Here is a 24,521-nt window from a genome sequence, read left to right as displayed (position 1 = left end):
TAATAAGTGATTTACAAGGGAAAAAATTATTTTCAATGTAAAAGTTTATTTTCAAGGCAAACAATGATTTTCAAGGTTAAAGTCGATTTTCCAGTAGAATAAACGATTTTCAAGGTAAAAACTGATTTTCAATGTAAAAGATGATTTTCAAGGTAAACAATGATTTTCAAGGTAAAAGTTGAATTTTAAGGCAAAAAATTATTTTTAAGGTAAAAGTTGATTTTCAAAAGATTTTCAAGGAAAAATTGTTTTTCAAGGGAATAGTAGATTTTCAAGGTAAAAACTGATTGTAAAGGTGAAAGTTGATTTTCAAGGCAAAAAATTATTTTCAAAGTAAAGGTTGATTTTCGAGGCAAAAACGAATTTTCAAGGTAAAAACTGATTTTCGAGGGGAAAAAAAGATTTTCTAGGTAAAATTAGATTTTCAAGGTAAAAGTTGAATTTCAAGGGATTTTCAAGGCAAACACTGATTTTCAAGGCAAGAAATGTTTTACAAGGTAAAAGTTGATTTTCAAGGCAAAAACGAATTTTCAAGGTAAAAACTGATTTTCAAGGTAAAAACCTGGTTTTAAAGGTAAAATTTGACTTCAAGATAAAAGTTGCATTTCAAGGCAAAAACTGATTTTCACAGTACAATTTGATTCAAGGTAAAAGTTGAATTTCTAGGCAAAAAATTAGTTTCAAGGTAAAAACTAATTTTTAAGGGAAAAAAAAGATTTTCTAGGTAAAATTTGATTTTCAAGGTAAAAGTTGAATTTCAAGGGATTTTCAAGGCAAACACTGATTTTCAAGGCAAAAAATGATTTACAAGGTAAAAGTTGATTTTCAACGTCAGAACGTGACGTCACCTAGGTAATAAAGCCGCCATTTTCTCAAACATATGACAAACACCGGGTCTCAGCTCTGTTATTTTCCGTTTTTTGGACTATTTTTTGGAACCTTGGAGACATCATGCCTCGTCGGTGTGTTGTCGGAGGGTGTAACAACACTAACAGGGAGGGATTCAAGTTGCACCACTGGCCCAAAGATGCGAAAGTGGCCAAGAATTAGACGAAATGTGTTCAAAATACGAGGGTGTGGGGAAAGCCGACGAAATGGTCAGTCGTTTGTTCCGCACACTTTACTGACGAAAGCTATGCTGCTACAGAGATGCCAAGATTGTGTGGATATCCTGCGACACTCAAAGCAGATGCATTTCCAACAATGAAGTCAAAGAAATCTGCCGCCAGACCCCCATTGAATGTGCCGTAGTGTCTGCACATGTTACCGGCGATGCTAAGACAGACATGGCACAGAGATGTATGGATAACCTGCAGATGCATTTCCAACGATAAAGTCAACTTAATCACAAAGGTGAGTTTTGTTGACGTTGTTGACTTATGTGCTAATCAGACATATTTGGTCGCAGCATGACTGCCAGCTAATCGATGCTAACATGCTATTTAGGCTAGCTGTATGTACATTTGATACTATATTTACATCCAGCGTTTCCCTCCACCTACATTTAATGCCAAACAAACACTTACCAATCGATGGATTTAAGTTGATCCAGTGTCACAAGATGCGAAACTTCCGATCGTTGGTCTGCACATTTTACCGGCGATGCTAAGGCTAACATGGCCCAACAGCGTCAATGGCTATTCGCTCAATAGCTTCAGTCTCTTCTTCAATTTCGTTTTCGCTAGTTGCCTCCATACTCCAACCATCCGTTTCAATACATGCGTAATCTGTTGAATCGCTTAAGCCGCTGAAATCTGAGTCTGAATCCGAGCTAATGTCGCTATATCTTGCTGTGCTATCCGTATTGGCATCGCTGGATGACGTCACAGGAAAATGGAAGATGGCTTCACAGATAGCGAAAATCAGGCACTTTAAAGCTTTTTTTAGTGATATTCCGGAATGGGTAAAATTTAAAAAAAAATTTCAAAAAATAAAATAAGCCACTGGCAACTGATTTTTATTGGTTTTCACCCTTCTGAAATTGTGATCATGTTCCCCTTTAAAAAAAAAGCTTTTTTTTAATGGTCGTATTAAAAATCAAGTATATCTCCACCCTGGATGTATTAAACGATATGTGGATGTTGTGCTTACTTGGACTGTGATGAAGCTGTGAGGACTCAGGTGGTTTGTCTTCATGCTCTTCAGTCTTCACAGAGACAACAGTCAGTGGAAACTTGCTGAGATCAGCCTGCTCCTGCCCTAAAAGACACGGTCCCACCTGGGTGATCCACACTTCCTCCTCTTCCTCTTTAATGTGGGGGGACTGTGGCTCCTCCTCTTTCTCATTGATATGTGCAGTTGGTTCCTCGTCTTCCTCTTTAAAATGGCGGCGCTGTGGATCCTCCTGCCTCAAAGTGCAGCTTCTCCCCAGCGGCTGAGTGGGACGCTCTTGACGTCCAGTCAGCTGCTGGACGTCTGAAGGACAAAAACAAAACAAGACCATTTTAACTCAAACATGTTGAATATATAATATAAGCAATTAAATAAACATTTTTGTAGAGTGTGATGGGAATACGTAGAATGTACAGTACAGGCCAAAAGTTTGGACACACCATTCAACACTATTAGTGATTCCTAGAGCCCAAAAAAAGTCTGCGGGCTATAGAGCGTTTTCTATTGGGGGTCCAGTACTCTGGAATGCCCTCCCGGTAACATTTAGAGATGCTAACTCAGTAGAAGCATTTAAGTCCCATCTTAAAACTCATTTGTATACTATAGCCTTTAAATAGCCCCCTTTTTAGACCAGTTGATCTGCCGTTACTGTTCTGCTCTGCGCCCCTCTACTCTGTGGAAGGTGGGGGAGGGTGGGTGGCACAGGTTTGGTGGCCAAGGATTAAGCGCTGGCTGTCCAAAGTCGGGACCTGGGGTGGACCGCTTGTCTGTGGATTGGTTGGGGACGTCTTTGCGCTGCTGAACTGACTCCACTCAGGATGGTTTCCTGCTGGCCCCACTACGGACTGGACTCTCACTATTATGTTAGATCCACTATGGAACAGACTTTCACACTATTATTTTAGATCCACTATGGACTAGACTTTCACACTATTATGTTAGATCCACAATGGACTGGACTTTCACACTATTATGTTGGATCCACTATGGACTAGAATCTCAATATTATGTTAGATCCACTATGGACTGGACTCTCACTATTATGTTAGATCCACTATGGACTAGACTTTCACACTATTATGTTAGATCCACTATGGACTGGACTCTCACTATTATGTTAGATCCACTATGGACTGGACTCTCACTATTATGTTAGATCCACTATGGACTGGACTCACACTATTATGTTAGATCCACTATGGACTGGAATCTCACACTATTATGTTAGATCCACTATGGACTGGACTCACACTATTATGTTAGATCCACTATGGACTGGACTCTCACTATTATGTTAGATCCACTATGGACTGGACTCTCACTATTATGTTAGATCCACTATGGACTGGACTCTGACTATTATGTTAGATCCAATATGGACTAGACTTTCACACTATTATGTTAGATCCACTATGGACTGGACTTTCACACTATTATGTTAGAACAACTATGGACTAGACTTTCACACTATTATGTTAGATCCACTATTGACTGGACTTTCACACTTTTATGTTAGATCCACTATGGACTGGACTCTCACACTATTATGTTAGATCCACTATGGACTGGACTCTCACACTATTATGTTAGATCCACTATGGACTGGACTCTCACACTATTATGTTAGATCCACTATGGACTGGACTCTCACACTATTATGTTAGATCCACTATGGACTGGACTCTCACACTATTATGTTAGATCCACTATGGACTGGACTCTCACACTATTATGTTAGATCCACTATGGACTGGACTCTCACACTATTATGTTAGATCCACTATGGACTGGACTTTCACACTATTATGTTAGATCCACTATGGACTGGACTCTCACACTATTATGTTAGATCCACTATGGACTGGACTCTCACACTATTATGTTAGATCCACTATGGACTGGACTCTCACACTATTATGTTAGATCCACTATGGACTGGACTCTCACACTATTATGTTAGATCCACTATAATATTAGTGATTAACACACGGTTTCATACTGTATCATTTGACAAGGTTCATCCTGTTGAACTGTAAGTAGGTTAGATATAATTACTTTCTGATGCATGTAGTCAGAATCAAGAAGTAAAATAAGCCATGAAATTATGAATTATATTGATTACAATGTAAAATATGTTTGGTGACTGTGTGAGTTTTGTGTAAACATGTTGATACACATTGTTACAAACTGAGAAGAACATCAACCTCTCATAAATATTAGGTGTCTGAAACTGACTTATTTTCATCCTCAAAAGACAATTCATCTTCATATAGGCCATGGGTAGGGAACCTATGGCTCTAGAGCCAGATGTGGCTCTTTTGATGACTGCATCTGGCTCTCGGATAAATCTGAGCTGACGTTGCTTAACACGATAAGTAATGAATAATTCCACTTGTAATCACAGTGTTAAAAATAACGTTCAAAATATAAAACATACTCGTGCATTTAATCCATCCATCCATTTTCTACCGCACCTGTTCAAGAAGTTGCATTAATGGTAAGAAATTATTTATTTATTATTGGTTAGTGTGGAGCTTGCCCTCCTGGGGGTTCTTCAGACCCCACATGCAGGGTTAAAATATTGTTTTATTTTTCAATAATTCTCTCAGTTGCTTTCCAGAAATGTTCTTTGTCTTTCGTTCTCGCTCGCGCTCTGGCTCCAGCCCCAACCCCGTCTCTCTTCCTGGCTGCTGCTTATAACAGAGCGACAGGTGATTAGATAACAAGGCCCAGGTGGGCCATCTACGGTCCTGGCACACCCCGCTTTGCTGCAGGCCCGCATGCCACGCCCCCTCCACAGTTAGCTTCAGAATAACAATGTTATTACAAAAAATGTAATACTTGTTATACTCTACAAATGTTGATCGTACTCAAAAATGCACGCGTTTAGTTGTGTTCAGTGTTGAAAAAAATATTACATGGCTCTTACGGAAATACATTTTAAAAATATTTGGATTTTTGGCTCTCTCAGCCAAAAAGGTTCCCGACCCCTGCTATAGACAATCTATTCAATAAAAGCGTAAATAAATAAATTTAAAGTTAGTAAACACGTGAGAGTAAGAAGTAAACAAACCTGTCCTGTGTGACACAACTTGATGTTTCTTGAAAACAGCGTCCAGTAGTTGATGTTGTCGCTCCTTCTCCTCTTTTGTTGGACAAAGTTCCTCCTCGTACTCTGCTCTCGTTCTTTCGCACATTTTCACACAATCACAACACTTTACACTCACACTTGATCTCTTGCTTAGCGATGTGTTTTCATCACTTCCGCCCGTCTTTGTTAGCGGCTAACACGCTAAGCTAACTAGCCAGCTAAGCTATGAGGAGAAGCGTGCACACAGACTAATGTATCCGAATACAAACCACTATAAAATATGTTCACTCTATTAAACAACATAAGAAAGTACAGTACAGTGCTATAATAACCACAAAAACGTATTCTCCATCAAACGCCATTTTGGTTCTTCCTCTTCCTGATTTGTTCACGCGCAGTGTTGTCAAATCTCGCGAGAGAAAACAGCGACATGACACTTCCAGTGCGGCCGTCTACTTTCCTTTTTTTTGTTGAATTTGATAAACCTTTATTTATATACTACGACATTTACAAACAATCGAAAAATGATAACAACACGCACCCTTTTGTTTTTTTAACAGACTGCTTTTCATACGGTCATTTTAATTTAACGACACTGGTTTTATTGTGTTATCTGTGGCATATCTGCCTTGATGTTTTATTTCTGCTCTCATTTGCTAGTATGGAACAAAGAAAAAAAAAAAAAAAAAGGATAGCAAAGGTAAATCTTAGTTACATTGCATGATCCCAGACACGTACCATGTTTATGCACCGTATATTTATATATTTGTATCACCACTGTGAAATTAGTCATTTTTTTGTTTGTAAATGTTGCAGTTTATAAATGAGCGTGTATATATATATATATATATATATATATATATATATATATGCATTCCAGCAAAAATCACTCACGTTTTTTTGATTTCTCTACAGCAGGGGTCGGGAACCTTTTTGGTTGAGAGAGCCATGAAAGCCAAATATTTCAAAATGTATTTCCGTGAGAGCCGTATAATTATTTTTTTTAACACTGAATACAACTAAATGTGTGCATTTTTAAGTAAGACCTGTCATGTCTTTGTAATCATCTTCTGTTTAGTTATGTTCTGTTTTGTTTTTGACTCCATTAGTTCCTGTTTTTGCGCACCCTGGTTTGCTTTTGTTTCCGTGACTACCAATCAGTTCACCTGTTTTCACATGTACCTGTTGTCAATCACCATGTCACCATTTAAGCCTGCGGTTGCCAGGCTTAAATATTACACTTTTCAGCATTCTACTCACCCTCTATCACCTCCTATGTTATCCATGCCGATGATTTCTTTCTCGGTCCAGGTAAGTTTTTCATGCCATAGTTTGTAAGTTTTATTTTATGTTCATAGTTCTCCCATTGTGCGAGTTTTATTTTTCATAGCCAAGTTTTTAACCTCCACTGAGAGCGCCTTTTGTTTATACCCTTTGTTTTTGTAATATTTTTTAGTTAAGATTAAAGATGTCATTACCTTCACGCCATGTCCGTTCCAATCGCTTTGCACCACGGGAAAAACCACACCGTACTCCAGGTCTTGACAAGACCAACATTTTTAGAGTATAATAAGTCTCTTAGTATTTTTAATAACATTTTTATTCTAAATTGAACCAAAAATAAATATATGTCTTACCATTAATGCGACATCTTGGACAGGTGCGATAGAAAACGAATGGTTGGATTAAAATGCATGAGAATGTTTTATAATTTATGTTTAACACTGTGATTACCAGCGTAATTATTAAGAAATTATCGTGTTAAGCAATGTCAGCTAAGATTTATCTGAGTGCCAGGTGCAGTCATCAAAAGAGCCACATCTGGCTCTAGAGCCATAGGTTCCCTACCCCTGCTCTATAATATCCATTGTCACTTTTATTTTGTCAGTTTTTTAGGAAATAATTCGTTTTGGGAGAATTTGTCATTTTAATTTGAAATCCTACCTTCTTCCGGAAGTGACGTGGAGTCCTCGCTCGTTGCTGAGACATGCGTGAGCAAGTAAGTGTTTCTCTCTGCTCTCGTGTTTTTAAAGTGTTTGGCTGTGAAACGAGATTATAATGTGCTCATGTGTTGCTGATATGGTTATGTAGACTTGTTCTACTCATAGTTTGAGTGTTTTAGCGAACTTTTAGCCGGTCTACTGTTCGGTGGCGTTTCTCGCTCACACACACACAGTGGCTGCGGCATTTCTTTGAAGTGTTCCCTCCATTTTAGACTGGTTTGCTGCTGAGTCCTGTGTTAAAGGGGAACATTATCACAATTTCAAAAGGGTTAAAAACAACAAAAATAAGTTCCCAGTGGCTTGTTGTATTTTTTTAGATTTTTTTTGAAATTTTACCGGTCTCGGAATATCCCTAAATAAAGCTTTAAAGTGCCTTATTTTCGCTATCTTCGAAACCACTATCCATTTCCCTGTGACGTCACACAGTGCTGCCAATGTAAACAAACAATGGGAATACCACAGCAAGATATAGTGACATTAGCTCGGATTCAAACTCGGATTTCAGCGACTTAAGCGATTCAACAGATTACGCATGTATTGAAACAGAAGGTTTGAGTATGAAAGAATTGAAGAAGAAACTGAAGCTATTGAGCGAATAGCTATTGACGCTATTCATAGCCATAGCATGGCCGAATAGCTGCGTTAGCATCGCCGGTAAAATGTGCGGACCAAACGATCAGGACTTTCGCATCTTTTGACACTGGAGCAACTTAAATCCGTCGATTGGTGTTTTTTCGCACTAAATGTGGGTGGAAGGAAACGTAATATAGTTGCAAATGCATCTACAGGTTATCCATACATCTCTGTTCCAAGTCTGCTTTAGCACCGCCGGTAAATAGCATGTTAGCATCGATTAGCGTAGCATGTTAACATCGATTAGCCGGCAGTCAACATCAACAAAACTCACCTTTGTGATTTCGTTGACTTTATAGTTTCAAATGCATCTGCAGGTTATCCATACATCTCTGTGCCATGTCTGCCTTAGCATCGCCGGTCAAATGTGGAGACACTCCAGCACATTCAATGGGGGTCTGGCGGCAGATTTCTTGCCAGTGGTGCAACTTGAATCCCTCCCTGTTAGTGTTGTTACACCCTCCGACAACACACCGACGAGGCATGATGTCTCCAAGGTTCCAAAAAATAGTCAAAAAAACGGAAAATAACAGAGCTGAGACCCGGTGTTTGTAATGTGTTGAAAATGAAAATGGCGGGTGTGTTACCTCGGCGACGTCACATTCTGACGTCATCGCCTCCAGCGCGATAAACAGAAAGGCGTTTAATTCGCCAAAATTCACCCATTTAGAGCTCGGAAATCGGTTAAAAAAATACATGGTCTTTTTTCTGCACCATCAAGGTATATATTGACGCTTACATAGGTCTGCTGATAATGTTCCCCTTTAACGCTGCCACAGTTTCCTGTATATTTCGTACAGGTATGTTTCTGTTGCTCCCATAACTTTATTCTATTTTTCTGTACTGTCATATTTATTATTTATTTTCCTATTGTATAAAATATATCACGGCGGTGTATTCATTTTCAGTGTATTTGTAAATGTGATGTATAGGTTTTGTGATGAATGGGAATGTTTCATATAACATTTTTGTTCATTTAAACTGACTCGTTGCTGAGACATGCGCGAGGAAACTGGTTTGCTGCTGAGTCCTGTGTTAACGCTGCCACACTGTTTCCTGTATATTTCATACAGGTAGAAATAAATACGCCACCTGTTTCGGCTAAAGGCAACCACAGAGTCCTCTTGTCTTCGAATCAAGTACACAACGCAGACTCGAACCGGCTACATATATATATATATATATATATATATATATATATATATATATATATATATATATATATATATATATATATATATAATATATCCATTTTCTACCGCTTATTCCCTTTGGGATAGTGGGGGGCGCTGCTCCATTTCTCAGCTACAATCAGATGGAAGGCAATGTACACCCTGGACAAGTCACCACCTCATCACAGGGCCTATATATATATACTGTATATATATATATATATACATACATATTGCATTCTATTTAGTTGCTTTATACTATGCTAGACACACACACACGCATTATATAAATATATATATATATATATATATATATATATATATATATATATATATATATACATACATACATACATATACATACATATGGTAAATGGGTTGTACTTGTATAGCGCTTTTCTACCCCTTCTTAAGGAGCCCAAAGTGCATCCGCCGATTCACACACACATTCACACACTGATGGTGGGATATATATGTGTGTATATATATATATATATATATATATATATATATCTCCATCCATCCATTTTCTACCGCTTATTCCCTTTTGGGGTCGCTGGCGCCTATCTCAGCTACAATCGGGCGGAAGGAGGGGTACACCCTGGACAAGTCGCCACCTCATCGCAGGGCCAACACAGATAGACAGACAACATTCACACTCACATTCACACACTAGGGACCATTTAGTGTTGCCAATCAACCTATCCCCAGGTGCATGTCTTTGGAAGTGGGAGGAAGCCGGAGTACCCGGAGGGAACCCGCGCATTAACGGGGAAGACATGCAAACTCCAAACAGAAAGATCCCGAGCCTGGATTTGAACCCAGGACTGCAGGACTTTTGTATTGTGAGGCAGACGCACTAACCCCTCTTCCACCGTGAAGCCCATATATATGTATATATATATATATATTATATATATACAAACCCCTTTTCAATATGAGTTGGGAAATTGTGTTGCAAATCCTTTTCAACCCATATTCAATTGAATAGACTGCAAAGACAACATATTTGATGTTCAAACTCAAACTTTATTTTTTTTTGCAAATAATAATTAACTTAGAATTTCATGGCTGCAAAACGTGGCAAAGTAGTTGGGAAAGGGCATGTTCACCACTGTGTTACATCACCTTTTATTTTAACAACACTCAATAAACGTTTGGGAACTGAGGAAACTAATTGTTGAAGCTTTGAAAGTGGAATTCTTTCCCCTTCTTGTTTTATGTAGAGCTTCAGTCGTTCAACAGTCCGGGGTCTCCGCTGTCGTATTTTACGCTTCATAATACGCCACACATTTTCCATGGGAGACAGGTCTGGACTGCAGGCGGGCCAGGAAAGTACCCACACTCTTTTACTACGAAGCCACACTGTTGTAACACATGGCTTGGCATTGTTTTGCTGAAATAAGCAGGAGCGTCCATGATAACGTTGCTTGGATGGCAACATATGCTGCTCCAAAACCTGTATGTACCTTTCAGCATTAATGGTGCCTTCACAGATGTGTAGGTTAGTCATGCCTTGGGCGCTAATACACCCCCATACCATCACAGATTCTGGCTTTTGAACTTTGCGCCTAGAACAATCCGGGTGTTTCTTTTCTTCTTTGTCCCAGACGACATGACGCCCACAGTTTCCAAAAACAATTTGAAATGTGGACTCGTCAGACCACAGAACACTTTTCCACTATGCATCAGTCCATCTTAGATGATCTCGTTCCCAGAGAAGCCGGCGGTTGTTGATAAATGGCTTTCGCTTTGCATAGTAGAGCTTTAACTTGCACTTACAGATGTAGCGACAAACTGTATTTAGTGACAGTGGTTTTCTGAAGTGTTCCTGAGCCCATGTGGTGATATCCTTTTGAAATTGATGTCGGTTTTTGATACAGTACCGTCTGAGGGATCAAAGGTCACGGTCATTCATTGTTGGTTTCCGGCCATGCCGCTTACGTGGAGTGATTTCTCCAGATTCTCTGAACCTTTTGATGATATTATGGAGCGTAGATGTTGAAATCCCTAAATTTCTTGCAATTGCACTTTGAGAAACATTGTTCTTAAACTGTTTGACTATTTGCTCACGCAGTTGTGGACAAAGGGGTGTACCTCGCCCCATTCTTTCTTGTGAAAGACTGAGCATTTTTTGGGGAAGCTGTTTTTATACCCAATCATGGCACCCACCTGTTCCCAATTAGCCTGCACACCTGTGGGATGTTCCCAATAAGTGTTTGATGAGCATTCCTCAACTTTATCAGTATTTATTGCCACCTTTCCCAACTTCTTTGTCACTTGTTACTGGCATCAAATTCTAAAGTTAATGATTATTTGCAAAAAAAAAAAATGTTTATCACTTTGAACATCAAATATGTTGTCTTTGTAGCATATTCAACTGAATATGGCTTGAAAATGATTTGCAAATCATTTTATTTCGTTTATATTTACATCGAACACAATTTCCCAACTCATGGAAACGGGGTTTATATATATATATATATATATATATATATATATATATATATATATATATATATATATATATATATATATATATATATATATATGTGTGTGTATATATATATGTGTGTGTATATGTATATGTATATATATATATATATATATATATGTATATATACATATATATACACATATGTATATATATATGTATATATGTATGTATGTATATATATATATATATACATGTATATCAATCAATGATTATATAGCCCTAAATCACTAGTGTCTCAAAGGGCTGCACAAACCACAACGACATCCTCGGTAGAGCCCACATAAGGGCAAAGAAAACTCACCCAGTGGGACGTGGGTGACAATGATGACTATGAGAAACCTTGGAGATGACCGCATATGTGGGGACCGAAAGCAATGGATGTCGAGCGGGTCTAACATACATATATATGCATATGTATATACATATATATATACATACATGATAGACAGGTGCTCAAATACTTATTTTCAGCTTTATCACACAAATAAATGGTTAAAAAATCATAGATTGTGATTTCTGGATTTTTTCTTCTTAGGTTACCTCTCATACAGTGGACATGCACCGACCGTGAATATTTCAGACCCCCCCCATGACTTCTAAGTGGGAGAACTTGCAAAATAGCAGGGTGTTCAATTACTTATTTTCTTCAGTATGTACATACATACATATACAAATATATATATATATATATATATATATATATATATACAAAAAAAAAATATATATATATATACATATATCCACATATATATACATATATCTATACATATATATACATATATAAAAATATATATGTATATATTAGGGCTACGAATCTTTGGGTGTGCCATGATTCGATTCAATATGGATTCTTGGGTGTTGCGATTCGATAATATATCGATTTTTTTCGATTCAACGCGATTCTCAATTCAAAAACAATTTTTTTTCCCGATTTAAAGGGATTCTGTATTCATTCAATACATAGGATTTCAGCAGGATCTACCCCAGTCTGCTGACATGCTAGCAGAGTAGTAGATTTAAAAAAAAAAGCTTTATAATTGTAAAGGACAATGTTTTATTAACTGATTGCAATAATGTAAATTTATTTTAACTATTAAACGAAACAAAAATACAACTTATTTTATCTTTGTGAAAACATTGGACACAGTGTGTTGTCAAGCTTATGAGATGCCATGCAAGTGTAAGCCACTGTGACACTATTGTTCTTTTTTATTATTTTTAGAAATGTCTAATGATAATGTCAATGAGGGATTTTTAATCACTGCTATGCTGAAATTATAACTAATATTGATACTGTTGTTGATAATATTCATTTTTGTTTCACTACTTGTGGTTTGTTCTGTGTCGTGTTTGTGTCTCCTCTCAATTGCTCTGTTTATTGCAGTTCTGAGTGTTGCTGGGTCAGGTTTTGTTTTGGCATCGGATTGCATTGTTATGGTATTGCTGTGTAGTGGTTTGTTGGATTGATTAAATAAAATAAAATTTAAAAAATCTCTTTTTTAAAAATGAGAATCGATTCTGAATTGCATGTGAGAATCGCGATTCGTATTCGAATCGATTTTTTCCCACACCCCTAATATATATATATATATATATATATATATATACATATATATACATATGTATGTATATATATATACATATATATACATATGTATGTATATGTATATATACATACATACACATATATACATGCTATTTTTTAGCCCAATACAACCTTCAAGTAGAAAAAGACACCCCTTTTTCAAACCATGCCTGGCAGGTGTAGAGTGAAAGGTTGTGGCAATAAGCCAAGAAGTTCCTCAACTTTAAAATTCCGCATGCTACCTCCATAAATCGGGACCGACTAAAGCCGACCTGACAACTGCGCTAGGATGACGCGGCAAGATGCTCGTTTTGTCTCAGATATTTTGACATGTAGGCTTCACGGTGGCAGAGGGGTTAGTGCATCTGCCTCACAATACGAAGGTCCTGAGTAGTCTGGGGTTCAATCCCGGGCTCGGGATCTTTCTGTGTGGAGTTTGCATGTCTTCCCCGTGAATGCGTGGGTTCCCTCCGGGTACTCCGGTTTCCTCCCACTTCCAAAGACATGCACCTGGGGATAGGTTGATTGGCAACACTAAATGGTCCCTAGTGTGTGAATGTGAGTGTGAATGTTGTCTGTCTATCTGTGTTGGCCCTGTGATGAGGTGGTGACTTGTCCAGGGTGTACACCGCCTTCCGCCCGATTGTAGCTGAGATAGGCACCAGCGACCCCAAAGGGAATAAGCGGTAGAAAATGGATGTATGGATGGTTTTTGACATGTAGAGTGAGGGCTATGCTATGCCGCACAATTAATCCCTTTTTAAAAAAGCCGGCTGCTGTTGCGTACCAAATCTAGGACTTTGACCACGACGGAGGCTTGTCTTGAAGCCCCGTGAACAGGCAACCGCCAACGCCAGAGGCCGTTGTGTCTGCGCACAGAGCTCCATTATCACGTTGACCACCTAATTTTCTCCCGTTAAAGACCACCGCACTGCTGTTATTAAACAGCGACAGTTCTCCCGTTCAAAGGCAAAACCCAGTAACTCAATGTTGGTCAAAACTGAGCTGATAATAATTTTGGAGTTCCTAGGTGATATGCTTTACATTAGCGATATTGTAATTTTTTCCGTAAGTAAGCTGTTACGCGCATGGCAGGACCTAGCAACTACCACATAACTGCGTAGATACAACAGAAAACCTAGTATCTCAAGGGACCAATCGGAGCTTCTTTGTCAGTCGCCTTATTGTCTTTAACGAGATATTTGCACGAATGGGGGCCGACGGTCAAGCTGATTATGTGATATTATGGCACGAGGGGATATTTGGAAGATTGGCCCAGGACGTTGCAAGCACCTTCATTAAATGTATTGTTCTTGATTCTTCCCCTTGCATACTCTTTTGGGCAGATAACTGTGGAGGTCCAAATAAAAACTGGACGCTGTACACGGCTCTTGCCCAAAGTGCAAAAGCAGAATGGGGCCCACCCGAGATTGTGATAAAATATCTGGAGAAAGGGCACACGTTCATGAGAGCAGATTCAATCCATGGCTCGATCGGCAAGAAAATGAAAAAGCTCAAGAAAACATCTATACGTTTGATGACTTTGTAGATCTTTGTAAGACAGCATCGAGATCGATTGGTTTTCCTTTGTTTTCTCAAAATCAGCTAGAAGTGAGTCACTAGGTTTTGCCTTTGGACGGGAGAGTTGTAGACGGCCTGTAGCTGCAACAGGGTTTTTCTTCATTTACTCAAATTGTGTTCGTCTTATCACTTAGCACAAGCTATTTCTAGAAGTCCGGTTTTGTTTTTCGGATCCAGCTTTAATAATATCTCCTTCTGAATAGGAAATTGTTTTTTTCCCCGTGGACTACTTTAGCAGTCTGCCACAGAAAAAAATAAAAATACGTATTTGCCCTCTTTGTCCGTAACGGAAACATGGAGTGTAAAATTCACTCATCCACTTGAATATTATTCAAATGACTAATAATGTTATGTTTTTTCCCTTGGATCTAACACAACCCAAATGTGTGTGTGTGTATATGTACTACAAATCTCTAACAAACATATAGTTAGGGAGTATTTGGGTGAGGTGTGTTTGTTTATATACTACATTTTGAGCGTGTGTAATTTAATTGTGGTAAATGCGGAGGAGGACAGAGCTATATGACGGATAGACGAATAGAAAAAGGAGGAAAAATAAATAAAGTAAATATAAAATAAGAAAGGAGGGGTTGGTACACACAGTAGGAAATGATACAAGAAAAAGCAACGGTAAACATTTAGTTTCCATTTCCACAAGTGGGTATGGCTATTGTTTACATGCGTTCCATGACATGCTGTATTAGGAGAAGAATAAGAGTGGTGTAGCTTTCTCGTCGCAAAATAGTTGATCTTTACACAAACAGGTAGGCACCCCTGACCTTGTGGGCAACCCCATCTAGAGAGGGGGGGTTGCCCACATCTGAGGTCCTCTCCAAGGTTTCTCATAGTCAGCATTGTCACTGGCGTCCCACTGGATGTGAATTCTCTCTGCCCACTGGGTGTGAGTTTTCCTTGCCCTTTTGTGGGTTCTTCCGAGGATGTTGTAGTCGTAATGATTTGTGCAGTCCTTTGAGACATTTGTGATTTGGGGCTATATAAATAAACATTGATTGATTGACCAATTAACTTTTTTTGAAATGGTCGAAGATCTTTCCAGGGTATTGATTGTTGACGTTAAAGTACCTGATAGTGTTTTGGAATTCATAACATACCATCCTGACTGGTTTATCCGGACCAAAGTCCGCACTTTTTAAAATTCCTGCAGTAATGACTATTTAGTGACTATGGGTCCGTTAAAGGGGAACATTATCACAATTTCAAAAGGGTTAAAAACAATAAAAATCAGTTCCCGGTGGCTTGTTGTATTTTTGGAAGTTTTCTTCAAAATTTTACCGGTCCCGGAATGTCCCTAAATAAAGCTTTAAAGTGCCTTATTTTCGCTATCTTCGAAACCACTATCCATTTCCCTGTGACGTCATACAGTGCTGCCAATACAAACAACATGGCGGTTACCACAGCAAGATATAGCGACATTAGCTCGGATTCAGACTCGGATTTCAGCGGCTTAAGCGATTCAACAGATTACGCATGTATTGAAACGGATGGTCGGAGTATGGAGGCAGATAGCGAAAACGAAACTGAAAAAGAAATTGAAGCTATTGAGCGAATAGCTATTGACGCTATTCGGCCATAGCGTGGGTGTACCTAATGAAGTGGCCCATAGCATGGCTGCCTTATTAACATCGCCGGTAAAATGTGCGGACCAAACGATCAGGACTTTCGCATCTTGTGACACTGGAGCAACTTAAATCCGTTGATTGGTAAGTGTTTGTTTCGCATTAAATGTGGGTATCTAGTTTCAAATGTACACACAGCTAGCGTAAATAGCATGTTAGCATCGATTAGCATAGCATGTTAGCATCGATTAGCTGGCAGTCATGCCGTGACCAAATATGTCTGATTAGCACATAAGTCAACAACATCAACAAAACTCACCTTTGTGATTTCGTTGACTTAATCGTTGCAAATGCATCTGCAGGTTATCCATACATCTCTGTGCCATGTCTGTCTTAGCATCGCCGGTCAAATGTGAAGACACTTTGGTACATTCAATGGGGTTCTGGCGGCAGATTTCTTGCCAGTGGTGCAACTTGAATCCCTCCCTGTTAGTGTTGTTACACCCTCCGACAACACACCGACGAGGCATGATGTCTCCAAGGTTCCAAAAAATAGTCGAAAAAAACGGAAAATAACAGAGCTGAGACCCGGTGTTTGTAATGTGTTAAAAATGAAAATGGCGGGTGTGTTACCTCGGTGACGTCACATTCTGACGTCATCGCTAAAAGAGTGATAAACAGAAAGGCGTTTAATTTGCCAAAATTCACCCATTTAGAGTTCGGAAATTGGTTAAAAAAATAGATGGTCTTTTTTCTGTACCATCAAGGTATATATTGACGCTTACATAGGTCTGCTGATAATGTTCCCCTTTAAAGGAGGACTTCCAAAAAGGAAAAGTTATTCTCCCGTGTGTGTTCCCATGTGTTTTTGCATGTTCTGTTTGTTGGATAAACTTTTGCCACACACGGAACAACTGAAGGGTTTTTCTCCCGTGTGGGTTCTCATGTGTCTCTGGATATTACGTTTGTCGGAGAATCGTTTACCGCACACTGAGCAACTGATAGGTTTTTCCCCCGTGTGCGTTCTCATGTGTGACTGAATGTTATGCTTGTCGGAGAATTTTTTACTGCAAACTGAACAACTGAATTGCTTTTCTCCTGTGTGTTTCCTCATGTGTTGAGTCAAATTAAAGTTTCTAACAAAGACTTTAGCACAGACGGAACAACTATAGGGGGTTTCCCCTGTGTGGGTTTTCATGTGTTTTTGCATATTATTTTTGTTGGAGAATCTTTTACCGCAAACTGAACAACTGAAAGGTTTATCTCCTGAGTGTGTACTCATGTGCAACAGCAACGATCCCTTTTGAGAGAACGTTTTGCTGCAGTTCAAGCAATTGAAAGGTTTCTCTCCTGTGTGCGTCCGCATGTGTTGAGTTAAATCAGAGTTTCTCACAAAGCCTTTAGCACAAACTGAACAACTAAAAGGCTTTTCTACCCTGTGCGTCCTCATGTGTGTTTGCATTTTACTTTTGTCAAAGAATCTCTTACCACAAACTGAACAACTGAAAGGTTTTTCACCCGTGTGTGTCCTCATGTGCGACAGCATCGCTCCGTTTTGAGAAAATCCTTTGCCGCAGTTCGGGCAAATGAAAGGTTTTTCCCCCGTGTGTGTTCTCATGTGTATTTGCATGTTAGTTTTGATGGAGAATCTTTTATCGCAAACTGAACAGCTGAAAGGTTTTTCTCCTGTGTGTGTCCGCATGTGTCGAGTCAAATGAGAGCTTTTGATAAACTCTTTTGCGCAAACTGAACAACCGAAGGGTTTTTCTTCAGCGTGCGTTCTAATGTGCGATTCCATATTTTCATTAACGGGTGACGTTGTGTCCTCACTATCTGATAGTGGAGCGAAGAGGTTGTCTGCTTGTGATCCTCCGCAGTGGTCTCCATCAGCTTCTGTGATCACGTGTTGTGGTGAGCTGCTTCTTGAAGGTTCCATCTCTCTCGTCTCCTTACTTGGACTGTGATAAAGGTGTGAGGACTCAGGTTGTTTGTCTTCAGTCTTCACAGAGACAACAGTCAGTGGAAACTTGGTAAAATCAGCCTGCTCCTGCCCTGGAAGACACTCTCCCTCCGTGGTGATCCAAAGTTCCTCTTCTTCCTCTTTATAGTGGGGGGGCTGCGGATCCTCCTGCTTTAAAATGGAGTTGACACCCGGTGAATGACGAAGTCCGACCAGCTGCTGGACGTCTGCAGGACACAAAAACATACACATTTAGTTCTTGAACAGTGTTCGATCGTAAATAGAAATGTATTTATTGAAGCAAATTTCTCAATAGAAACAAAGTAAACATGAATAATGAGTTCCAACTAGGGGTTGGCGATATGGCCTTTTATTAATATCTCCATATTTATAAGCCTTTTCACGATGGGCGATACATATCTCGATATTTGGCTTTAGCCTTGAATGGACAATTGATGCATATAATCACAGCAGTATGATGAGTCTATGTGTCTACATGAAAACATTCTTCATACTACATTAATATATGCTCAATTTAAACTTTCATGCAGAGAGGGAAATCACATTTAAGTCAATTTACCAAAAGTGTATTTATTAAAGAGTTATTAAGCAGTGGCACAAACATTCATGTCATTTCCAAAACAGAAAGTGCAAGATTGTCAGAGACATTTTAAAACAAGCTATGAGTGCACTTTTGTGCATGATGTCACTAAGATGACATATCAAAACAACCTTAAATTAAAGTGCACTTTTTGTACAGAACGCCACTACAATAGTTTAAAACAAATAAAGTGCACTTTTGTGCATGATGTCACACAATTTATTTCAATAACTGTCAAACAAAAATGAGCTGCATAATAGGAACCCAAATAAAGTTAAAGTACTAATGATTGTCACACATACTCTTGGTGTGGCGAAATTATTCTCTGCATTTGACCCATCACCCTTGATCACCCCCTGGGAGGTGAGGGGAGCAGTGAGCAGCAGCGGTGCCGTGCCTGGGAATAATTTTTGGTGATTTAACCCCCAATTCCAACCCTTGATGCTGAGTGCCAAGCAGGAAAGGAATGAGTCCCATTTTTATAGTCTTTGGTATGACTCGGCCGGGGTTTCAACTCACAACCTACCGATCTCAGGGCGGACACTCTAACCCAGGGGTAGGGAACCCATGGCTCGCGAGCCAGATGTGGCTCTTTAGATGACTGCAACTGGCTCTCGGATGAATCTGAGCTCACACTATTTAACACAATAAGTAATGAATAATTCCACTTGTAATCACAGTGTTAAAAATAACGTTAAAAATATAAAAATGCTCATGCATTTGAATCCCATCCATCCTTTTTTCTACCGCACCTGTTCAAGAAGTTGCCTTAAAGGTAAGAAATTATTTATTTATTATTGGTTAGTGTAGGGCTAGCCCTCTTGGGGGATGTTCAACAAGGCCCAGGTGGGCCATTTACACACCTGTCGCTGATTTCGAGGCCGGTCCTGGCATCACCCGCTTCGCTGCAGACCCGCAGGCCACGCCCCCTCCTAAATTAGCTTCAGAATAACAACGTTATTACAAAGAATAAGAGACCTATTATACTCTAGAAATGTTGGTCTTAATTAAAAATGCACACTTTTAGTCGTGTTCAGCGTTAAAAATATATGATATGGCTCTTACGTAAATACATTTTAAAATATTTGGCTTCTTGGCTCTCTCAGCCAAAAAGGTTCCCGACCCCTGCTCTAACCACTAGTAGTGTATGTCCTTCACTATGTGGTAGGTTACTATGGACATTATTAGATTCTGTTGCTGACTATTTTTTTCATACGATCTGGAAATGGTTGGTTTGGCCTTTTGTGGGTATGGCACAGAACGAAGATATTAACATGCAGTTTCAAGCACTCTTCATTTTCTAGCAGGGGACATTTCAAATGATGCTACAAATTACCAGTAGGTGCCGCATACTTGTTCGACATATTGTTTGAAGCCAAACCACAGCCAGACGATGGACCCTGTGCTGTTTTACTTAGGAATGAATTCTTCCTTCATTTGTTACCAGATTGGCACCTTCTCTCTCTCGTATTACCACTCGCACCACTCCGTTAGCATCACAGCTAATGTTACCCATGCTGCTACCTCTAATGCGAGGGCGTATGACGCGACAGTATGTGATCTACGTAAGAATGTGCGCTTGTCTGTGAGAAGGAGAGACAAGAAAGAGTAAAAAAAAGCCTGTAGTGTAATGCCCACAGCTAAAAGCAACTGCGTGAGAACGTATATGTTATGGCTCAGACCCTTGCCAACGGCGCTCATCCGTCTGTGCGCTCCAGTGAGTGCACAGACGCCCTGCAGCGGCCGCCAGCTGCAATCATTCACAGACAATCACCACACCTGCCCGTAATGAAGGACCTGCCTTCATAAGCCGGAGTATAGCCTTCCGTACCTTCCCTGTGTTCATCTCCGAGTCACGCTGCGTGTCGTGTGCTTCCGGATCTTCCCTGTCTTCCTCGTGCTTTCTGGTTTTTGACTCCTTGCTCGACCCGGACAACGACGACTCGCTCCTGCCTCTGGACTACGCTGCCTGTCTTGCCCTTGTCGGACTGCACCGCTTCTCTCAACACGCACCTCCAACACTTACGGTAAAATCTCTCCAGTTAAATCCTGCACATAGTCTTACACCAGGGGTCACCAACGCGGAGCCCGCGGGCACCAGGTAGCCCGTAAGGACCAGATGAGTCGCCCGCTGGCCGGTTCTAAAAATAGCTCAAATAGCAGCACTTACCAGTGAGCTGCCTCTATTTTTTAAATTGTATTTATTTATTAGCAAGCTGGTCTCGGTTTGCTCGACATTTTTAATTCTAAGAGAGACAAAACTCAAATAGAATTTGAAAAACCAAGAAAATATTTTAAAGACCTGGTCTTCACTTGTTTAAATAGATTCATTAATTTTTTTTACTTTGCTTCTTATAACTTTCAGAAAGACAATTTTAGAGAAAAAATACAACCTTAAAAATGATTTTTGGATTTTTAAACATAATTTTTTACCTTTTAAATTCCTTCCTCTTCTTTCCTGACAATTTAAATCAATGTTCAAGTACTTTTTTTGTTTTATTGTAAAGAATAATAAATACAATTTAATTTAATTCTTCATTTTAGCTTCTGTTTTTTCGACGAAGAATATTTGTGAAATATTTCTTCAAACTAATTACGATTAAAATTCCTCAAAAATATTCTGGCAAATCTAGAAAAATCTGTTGAATCAAATTTAAATCTTATTTCAAAGCCTTTTGAATTTCTTTTAAAAAATTTTTTTCGGAAAATCTAGAAGAAATAATGATTTGTCTTTGTTAGAAATATAGCTTGGTCCAATTTGTTATATATTCTGACAAAGTGCAGATTGGATTTTAACCTATTTAAAACATGTCATCAAAATTCTAAAATTAATCTTAATCAGGAAAAATTACTAATGATGTTGCATAAATTATTTTTTTAATTTTTTCAAAAACATTCGAATTAGCTAGTTTTTCTCTTCATTTTTTTCGGTTGAATTTTGAATATTAAAGAGTCGAAATTAAAGATAAACTATGTTTCAAATTTTTTTTGTGTTTTCTCCTCTTTTAAACCGTTCAATTAAGTGTTTTATTCATCATTTATCTTCTGCAAAAAAACCTTCCGTAAAAAGAAAAAAAATGTACGGCGGAATGACGGACAGAAATATCCTTTTTTTTTTATATATATATATACCGGAATATAGATGTATTTATTAAAGGTAAATTAAGCAAATTGGCTATTTCTGGCAATTTAATAAGTGTGTATCAAACTGGTAGCCCTTCGCATTAATCACTACACAAGAAGTAGCTCTTGGTTACAAAAAGGTTGTTGACCCGAGTCTTACACCATAGACACTCTTCGATCTTGTTCACACTCCATTTCCCTAGTTATATTATTGTATTTTATATATATATATATATATATATATATATATATATATAATAAATATTTGGACATTACTGCCACCTGGTGTCAATCTACCGTCATCTCCCCCTGTTTAAACCTTAACAGTATACTCAAATATCACGATATAGTCAGTTTTTATATCGCACAGAGACAAACCCGCGACATATCGCCCAGTCCTAGTTCTGTACGCTCCATACTTCTCCCTACGTCTGTGTACACAGCGGAATTTTAAAAAGTCATAAATTTTACTGTTTGAAACCTATACCGATAATTTTGAAACAGATACCGATAATTTCCGATATCACATTTTAAAGCATTCATCGGCCGATAATATCGGCAGTCTGATATTATCGGACATCCCTATAAAACATGCATCGTACTGTCGATAGCCAGAATTCCAAAATAAGTAGGCAATATTCCAAAATAAGTGCAGTTCCCTTTTAAGAGAAAGACATTGTAGGCAAGAAGGAAAATATACCGACATCCGACACATTTGCGGTCCTTGGGGCGGTTTAGCTCGGTTGGTAGAGTGGCCGTGCTAGCAACTTGAGGGTTGCAGGTTCGATTCCCGCTTCCGCCATCCTAGTCACTGCCGTTGTGTCCTTGGGCAAGACACTGTCCCCACCTGCTCCCAGTGCCACCCACACTGGTTTGAATGTAACTTAGATATTGGGTTTCACTATGTAAAGCGCTTTGAGTCACTAGAGAAAAAGCGCTATATAAATATAATTCACTTCACTTCACTCTCCAAGGTTTCTCATTGTCATTCTCATCGACGTCCCACAGGGTCGTGAGTTTTTCCTTGCCCTTATGTGGGTGCTGATCCGCGCATGTCGTTGTGGCTTGTGCAGCCCTTTGAGACACTTGTGGTTTAGGGCTATATAAATAAACATTGATTGATTGATTGATTTATTCTAGGTATCAAATACCTCCTTTGTCATGTCCACGTATCAATCCAGAGCTCACCCAACAAACCGTAAGAAACGGACGTTAAAAACTATTCAAAAAGGGTTAAGTTCACTTTTTTCGTGTTTGACGGAGAAACAACAAGCACCGGGGGTGCCAAATGAGGACGTGTTCGAAGCGGAAGAGATAAAGTTTCATGCGGGTCGAGGAGGAGGAGCCACAGTCCCCTGTTACTGTATACCAGGGGTAGGGAACCAATGGCTCGCGAGCCAGATGTGGCTCTTTTGATAACTGCATCCGGCTCTCGGATAAATCTGAGCTGAGACTGTTAAAATTAATGTTCAAAATATAAAACATGCTCATGCATTTGAATCCATCCATCCTTTTTTCTACCGCACTTGTTCAAGAAGTTGCAATAAGGGTAAGAAGTGATTTATTTATTATCGGTTAGTTTAGGGTTTGCCCTCCTGGGGTATCTTCAGACCACCAAGCACCGACATGAGAGCCTGTTTCAGTGCTACAATATTTTTTTTAAATGTTCAATAAGTCTCTCAGTTGCTTTCCAGCAATTGTCTTTTTCCTCTTTCGTTCTCGCTCGCACTCTGGCTCCAGCCCCAACCCCGTCTCTCCTCCTGGCTGCTGCTTATAAATTAGATAAAAAGGCCCAGGTGGGCCTTCTATGTACCTGTTGCTGATTTCGAGGCTGGTCCTGGCAACAACCCGCTTCGCTGCAGTCCCGCAGGCCACGCCCCCTCCACAGTTAGCTTCAGAATAACAATGTTATTACAAAGAATAAGAGACCTATTATAATCTAGAAATGTTGGTCTTACTTAAAAATGCACGCGTTCAGTTATCATACGGCTCTCACGGAAATACATTTTAAAATATTTGGATTCTTGGCTCTCTCAGCCAAAAAGGTTCCCGACCCCTGCTGTATACCTTTTGCTTGGCCCGGTATAAACCGTTTGCTTGCCTAACAGAATTGCTATTGTGGCATCCAGCGAGGAGGAGGCCGGGCACAACACCCAGTGCAGACACAATGAGCAGAGGGACTTCGGCTTCAAGACATTAAGGATTACTTCTATCGGTATTGCGGTACTTTGGTAAATATACTGGCATAAATCCCACCCAGCCTTACTCTTAGTCAAAAGTGTGGCCCCTGGATGAAGATGTGTCACAAACATTGTATTAGATGATATGTGGATGTTGTGCTTACTTGGACTGTGATGAAGCTGTGAGGACTCAGGTGGTTTGTCTTCATGCTCTTCAGTCTTCACAGAGACAACAGTCAGTGGAAACTTGCTGAGATCAGCCTCCTCCTGCCCGAGGAGACACTCTTCCTCCTGAGTGATCCACACTTCCTCCTCTTCCTCTTTAACGTGGGGAGACTGCTGGACATCTGGTGGGTAAAGAAGTGAATAATATCAAAAGAGAATAGAATTCATTCTTGACTAACAC

General features: G+C 39.3%; 2 protein-coding genes across 2 annotated transcripts in view; one reads left to right on the top strand and one right to left on the bottom strand.

Moving 5' to 3' along the window:
• Window positions 1-24,521, bottom strand: part of LOC133542621 (zinc finger protein 33B-like) — a 33,955-nt gene that overhangs the window by 5,765 nt on the left and 3,669 nt on the right. The window contains exons 2-6 of the mRNA XM_061886901.1: window positions 24,280-24,462; window positions 19,676-19,753; window positions 17,096-18,438; window positions 5,186-5,384; window positions 2,092-2,415 (exon numbers count right to left, since the gene is read on the bottom strand). Coding sequence (XP_061742885.1) covers window positions 2,092-2,415; window positions 5,186-5,384; window positions 17,096-18,438; window positions 19,676-19,753; window positions 24,280-24,462 — 2,127 coding nt within the window. The remainder of the gene's footprint in view (window positions 1-2,091; window positions 2,416-5,185; window positions 5,385-17,095; window positions 18,439-19,675; window positions 19,754-24,279; window positions 24,463-24,521) is intronic.
• The window catches only part of LOC133542482 (gastrula zinc finger protein XlCGF57.1-like), a 14,259-nt gene continuing 13,775 nt past the window's right edge, over window positions 24,038-24,521 (top strand). The window contains exons 1-2 of the mRNA XM_061886669.1: window positions 24,038-24,166; window positions 24,334-24,465. The gene's annotated coding sequence lies outside the window, so the exon portion shown is untranslated. The remainder of the gene's footprint in view (window positions 24,167-24,333; window positions 24,466-24,521) is intronic.

Source organism: Nerophis ophidion, linkage group LG24 (assembly GCF_033978795.1).
Source record: "Nerophis ophidion isolate RoL-2023_Sa linkage group LG24, RoL_Noph_v1.0, whole genome shotgun sequence".
Taxonomy (NCBI): domain Eukaryota; kingdom Metazoa; phylum Chordata; class Actinopteri; order Syngnathiformes; family Syngnathidae; genus Nerophis; species Nerophis ophidion.
This window is presented reverse-complemented; position numbering and strand designations above follow the sequence as displayed.